The 6,214-nt window shown below is 50.8% G+C and overlaps 2 protein-coding genes across 2 annotated transcripts; both read left to right on the top strand.

Moving 5' to 3' along the window:
- LOC137817250 (uncharacterized) lies at positions 1 to 2,988 on the top strand. The gene is made up of 2 exons (XM_068620502.1): positions 1 to 1,360; positions 1,457 to 2,988. The coding sequence occupies exons 1-2, from the start codon at positions 1 to 3 to the stop codon at positions 2,986 to 2,988; spliced, it is 2,892 nt and encodes a 963-aa protein (XP_068476603.1).
- A 102-nt stretch (positions 2,989 to 3,090) lies between these two features.
- LOC137817249 (uncharacterized) lies at positions 3,091 to 5,366 on the top strand. The gene is made up of 2 exons (XM_068620500.1): positions 3,091 to 4,336; positions 4,720 to 5,366. The coding sequence occupies exons 1-2, from the start codon at positions 3,091 to 3,093 to the stop codon at positions 5,364 to 5,366; spliced, it is 1,893 nt and encodes a 630-aa protein (XP_068476601.1).
- The last annotated feature ends 848 nt before the right edge of the window (positions 5,367 to 6,214 follow it).

The raw sequence follows: 6,214 nt of genomic DNA, 5'->3' as shown, positions 1-6,214 counted from the left end.
ATGCAGGCAGATCTCGCAGCTTCTCAGGCGAGAAACGATGAGCTCCACCGTGCCAACGAGGAACTACGCCATGGTTGGCGTGATGTAGACGAACCTGAGGCTGCCACCCCACCTAGAGAATTCACAACACCATTCTCGCAGGCAATCTTAGAGACAACAATCCCCAACACGTTCACAGGGCCCAAGGTAACCTTCACAGGGATAGAGGATCCTGAGGCGCACCTCACTGCGTTCCACACACAAATGATGCTGGTTGGCGGTTCTGATGCCGTGAGATGCAAGCTCTTTATGAGCACTTTGACTGGGATGGCCATGGATTGGTTCATCAGCCTCCCAGAGGGTCACATTACGTCTTTCGCACAGCTCTCACGACTATTCAGAGAGCAGTATCTAGCCAACAGGGCCCCAGCCCCAGTTTCGTATGACCTTTTCGACGTAAAGAAATACCAAGGAGAAACACTGAAGGAGTACATAAGCCGCTTCGGGGCACAGGTTGTGAAGGTGGGTACCACAGACGAGCCCATGATCATGTACGCATTTAGGAAGGGGGTGTGTCCTCGATCTTTTAGCAAATCGCACAACCGCAGCCGCCCCAAAACTTTTGCTGAAGTGAGGTGTCGGGCGGTAGAGCACATTGCCTCGGAGGGCGAGGCATACGAGAAGTGCACGATTACTGCACCTGCGCGACCAAGGGCGCAGATACGCACACAACCTGCTAGGGTCCACGAAGCTGCCACAGAGAAAAGGAACTCAGACAGGAAGCGCACTTACGAGACAAGGAGGACCCAACCAAGGGATCGAGCCGAAGGAAGGAGAGAGGGAAATAGACCACTAAGGCATAACTTTGTGATGGAACTCAAAGACCTCATCATTGTGCCCAACATAGCTGACAGGTTGAGGCCACCGGTGAAGTTAGACAAAATACTTGGGCCTCACAAGGAATCATGGTGCGAATTCCACGAGGCGTTTGGGCACCATATTAATAACTTCTTGGCGCTGGGCTATCAGTTGGACGAGCTTGTGAAGAATGGTTTCTTGAAAGATTATCTCGCTGGGTCCACCACGACCACAGTCTCGGCGACGCCAGAGGAAGGTCAAGTGCATGAAGTCCCAACTCACGGAGAAGTGCACACCATCTCTGGCGGCTTTTCTGGAGGAGGGCCTACTGCCTCTCAACGGAAGAAATATGTGAGGTCAGTGAGTACGGTTGCAGAGGAATTTCCAGACGACCCATGGGAGTCAGATCACGTTTTCACAAGGGCTGACCTGCGGGATATGGTCCCACACGACAATGACCCAGTGGTCATTTCAGTAGTCACGACAGGAAGGAAGGAGCATAGGGTTCTCGTCGACCAGGGCAGTTCCGCAGATGTCATGTTTTAGTCAACTTTACACAAGCTACAGTTGTCCCCCGATCTTTTGAGACCCTATACTGGATGCTTGTATGGGTTTGCAGATAATCTAGTAGAGGTACGAGGCTACTTGGAGCTGAGGACAACGTTCACTGATGGAGCAGCATCACGCACCGAGAACATCCGGTACTTGGTGGTCAACACCAACTCAGCCTACAACATTTTGTTAGGCAGACCTGCTTTGAACAGATTGAGGGCGGTGTCCTCCACGCGCCACATGAAGATGAAGCTACCAGATCTTAGTGGTAAGGTAATTGTGATCAAGTCGGATCAAGAAGAAGCCCGTAAGTGCTATGAAAATAGCCTAAAGACAAAGAGAGGCGTGGTCATGGTGATTGAGCGACCTTTCGCTTCAAATTCACAAATGGAGTCAGAGCCGTTGGAAGAGGCGACGCCCGCGAAGTCCACGCCGGTCGAAGCCACCTCAGGGGCGACGCATATAGAGGATGCACATAAAGAAGGAGGAAACAGCGATGCCTCGCCGATGGAAGGAGCACACGGAGAGGCCTCGCCCGCAGAAGGAGAGCCAGAGGAGGCGATGCCCGATGCATCCGTTGCGGCGACACCTACGGAAGAGGACTCCACGAACGAGTCTCTTGCAGAGAATGCGCAGAATGAGCGACCCCGACCAGAAGATAACATAGTAGAAAGACAAATAGGGGGTAAAGTGTTCAAATTAGGACGCTTGATGAGCCAAGAAGAACAAGAAGAGGTAGCTGCAGTAATCTCACGCCACCTAGATGCTTTCGCGTGGACTGCGGCGGATATGCCAGGTATTGACCCAGACTTTTTGTGCCACCATCTCACCATGGACGCAAAGGTTCGCCCTGTGAGACAAAGAAGGAGGAAGTTCAACGAAGAGCGATGCCTCGTTGTGAAAGAGGAAACACAGAAGCTGCTTAGCGCCGGACACATCAGGGAGATACAATACCCTGAGTGGTTAGCCAACGTAGTTCTAGTGAAGAAGGCGAATGGGAAGTGGAGGATGTGCGTTGACTTCACAGATCTGAACAAGGCATGCCCCAAGGACTCGTACCCATTACCCAACATCGATGCATTAGTGGATAGCGCCTCGGGTTGCAAGATGCTAAGTTTCTTGGATGCATTCTTAGGCTACAATCAGATCAAGATGCATCCCAGGGACGAGAGCAAAACAACGTTCATGACAGAGACATGCAGTTGCTGTTATAAGGTGATGTCGTTTGGTTTGAAAAATGCAGGCGCCACCTACCAGAGGATGATGGACAAGGTCCTTGCACCCATGCTGGGAAGGAACGTGCAGGCTTACGTAGATGACATGGTGGTAACTTCCCACGAAAGAGGACAGCATGCAGCTGATCTGGAAGAGCTGTTTGTTACCATATCGAAGTATCACCTCAAGTTAAACCCAGAGAAGTGCGTTTTTGGCGTAGAGTCGGGAAAGTTTTTAGGTTTCATGCTCACAGAGAGGGGGATAGAAGCAAATTCTGACAAGTGTGCAACCATCATTGCCATGAGGAGCCCAACCTCAGTGAAAGAAGTTCAACAACTAACGGGGCGAATGACAGCATTATCGAGATTCGTATCAGCCGGATGAGAGAAGGGCCACCCTTACTTCCAGTGCCTCAAAAGGAATAGTCGTTTCGCATGGACAGACGAGTGTGAAGCAGCGTTTCTCAAGTTAAAAGAGTACTTGGCGATGCCACCTGTGCTTTGCAAGCCCCAAGTAGGCGTCCCCCTCCGCTTGTACTTTGCGGTGACCGAGTGGGCCATCAGTTATGTACTTGTCCAAGAACAAGACCAGGTGCAGAAGCCCATCTACTTCGTGAGCAAGGCCTTACAAGGCCCGGAATTGAGGTACCAGTCACTGGAGAAAGCGGCGCTAGCAGTAGTATTCTCAGCACAGAGGCTCCGCCACTATTTCCACAACTTCACACTGGTGGTAATGACAAACCTCCCTAACCAAAAGGTACTGCAGAAGCCAGATATGGCAGGGAGGATGGTTCGATGGGCGGTCGAGTTGTCAGAGTTCGATATCCAATATGAGCCTAGGGGGTCCATCAAAGGGCAAGACTATGCCGACTTCGTGGCAGAACATTCACCAGGAGGAGACCCTGAAGAGGTGGAGTTAGGAGCACAGTGGATGCTCTCAGTGGATGGGTCTTCCAACCAGCAAGGGAGCGGTGCTGAAATTATCTTGGAAGGGCCTAATGGAGTATTGATCGAGCAGGCTTTATGCTTCGCCTTCAAGGCAAGCAACAACCAGGCGGAGTACGAAGCGTTGATTGCTAGGATGCTCTTGGCTAAAGAAATGGGTGCTCAAAGCCTCTTGGCAAAGAGTGACTCACAATTGGTCACAGGGCAAGTAACGGGAGAATATCAAGCGAAGGATCCACAGATGGCCGCGTACTTGAGGTATGCCGAGATGTTGAAGAGAGCCTTCGCTGCGTTTGAGCTAGTGCACGTCCCCAGGGAGCAAAATGCCAGACCTGACCTGCTTGCCAAGCTGGCCAGCTCAGGCAAAGGGGGAAGGCAGAGGACTGTAATCCAAGAGACCCTCAAAATGCCGCGAAAGTTTGATGCAGATAACAGGGTAGATGTCCTTCACGTTAGCACAGCAAGAGGAATTCCACGTAACCATCGCTCCCTGAGTCAAGACACGGCGAGGGCACCCTGCATCAGTACTTATGCAGCCTCGCCAGATGAAGAAAGGGGTGTACATGTATGCACTTTGGAGGAAGGCGACACTTGGATGACCCCTTACAGGTGGTACCTAGCGGATGGAATCCTCCCAGCAGAGCCAGAGGAGGGCAAGAAGATTAAGAGGAACGCCGCCAGGTACACCTTAGTGGATGGGATTTTGTTCAGGCATGGGTTTACGCACCCTATCTTGACGTCCGTAAGTGGCGACGAGTGCACCAGGATAATGGCCGAACTTCACGAAGGTATTTGTGGGAGCCACGTGGGAGGAAGATCCTTGGCGTCCAAGGTGATACGTGCAGGTTTCTTCTGGTCAACGGTAAGAGAGGATTGCGTACGATACGCCCAACATTGCAAGCAGTGCCAAAGGCACGCTGATTGGCACAAGGCGCCGCCAAAGGAATTGAGATCCATATACAGCCCTTGGCCTTCCACACTTGGGGAATTGACATCCTAGGTCCATTCCCATTGGCGATAAGGCAGATGAAGTATTTGATCGTTGCCATCGAGTACTTCACCAAGTGGATAGAAGCCGAACCAGTGGCACAGATCACCGCCCACAAGGTACAACACTTTGTTTGGAAGAACATTGTGTGTCGCTTCGGAGTACCAAGGTGTCTCATTTCAGAAAATGGCACCCAGTTCGCAAGCCAACAGTTGGGGAAGCTATGTACAGAAGTAGGAATCAAGCAGGTGTTTGCATCAGTCGAACACCCCCAAACAAATGGGCAGGTCGAGTCAGCAAATAGAGTTTTGTTGAGGGGTTTGAAACGCAGACTAGAGAAGGCTAAAGGGGCGTGGGCAGATGAAGTACCAAGGATCATATGGGCTTACCACACCACGCCTCAATCCTCCACCATGGAGACACCCTTCAGCTTAGTGTATGGATCGGACGCCATGATTCCAGTAGAGATCCATGAAAGCTCGCTCCGTTTCCTGGGTTTCGTGGCGGAAGAATCCAACGAAGAAAGGAGGGTGAACCTGGACCTGATAGATGAGGCTAGGGAAGAAGCGAAAATTAAGGCCGAGGCCGTGAAGAGAAGAGTGGAGCGTCAGTACAGCTCCAAAGTGAAGCTGCGACAATTCCAGATTGGTGATCTGGTCATGAGGAAGGCTCACTCCTACGAATTAGAAAACAAGTTGTCTCCCAAGTGGACTGGACCGTTCAGAATAACCAAAGCCAAAGGGAATGGTTTGTATAAGCTAGAGACTTTAGAAGGGAGCCCCATCCCACGTAGCTGGAATGCGGAAAATTTAAAGTTTTATTTCAGTTGATGTTATTCCAGTTCAAGTTTGTAAAAAAAGGGGACACTCTTTTTCCCTCCCGGGGGTTTTTTAACGAGGTCACCCAAATAAAGAAAAGAAAAGTTAAAGTATTTTTGCCTTAGTTTTTCCCTTTCTTGCAAGATCAAGGATCGAAGATCAAAGAAACAAAGACAAAGATGAGGCGTCGCCAAAATAGGGCGTCGCCAAGATGAGGCGTCGCCAAAATAAGGTGTCGCCAAGATAAGGCGTCGCCAGGATAAAGCGTCACCCAGATAAAGCGTCGCCAAGATAAGGCGTCGCTAAGATAAGACGTCGGAAGGAGAACGCGTTGCCCGAAGCAGGCGTTGCCCGAAGCAGGGGTCGCCACCAAATAACCAAGCATAAGTCAAGTTCAGGGCAAGATAACAGGTATGTCTAGTATAAGCATAAATCCGGAAGCCTAGTCCTTGAGCAGGGGTTAAAGGATTCCTTCGGGACGCCCCCTCCTCAAGTAGGAACAACTAGCCCCGGTATCAGATATCAGTATAAAGTTAAAATCCGGGAGCCTAGTCCTTGAGCAGGGGTTAAGGGATTCCTTCGGGACGCCCCCTCCTCAAGTATGAACAACTAGCCCCGGTACTAGATATCAGTATAAAGTTAAAATTCGGGAGCCTAGTCCTTGATCAGGGGTTAAGGGATTCCTTCGGGACGCCCCCTCCTCAAGTATGAACAACTAGCCCCGGTACCAGACATCAGTATAAGTTAAAAACCCGGGCACTTAGCCCTTGAGCAGGGGTTAAGGGATTCCTTCGGGACGCCCCCTCCTCAAGTATGAATAGCTGGCCCCGGTATCAGACGATAGATGTAAGCTAAAAATC

The sequence above is a fragment of the Phaseolus vulgaris genome, unplaced genomic scaffold (genome assembly GCF_000499845.2).
Source record: "Phaseolus vulgaris cultivar G19833 unplaced genomic scaffold, P. vulgaris v2.0 scaffold_23, whole genome shotgun sequence".
Classification (NCBI taxonomy): domain Eukaryota; kingdom Viridiplantae; phylum Streptophyta; class Magnoliopsida; order Fabales; family Fabaceae; genus Phaseolus; species Phaseolus vulgaris.
Note: the sequence above shows the minus strand (reverse complement) of the source record. Positions and strands in the feature narration are given on the sequence as shown.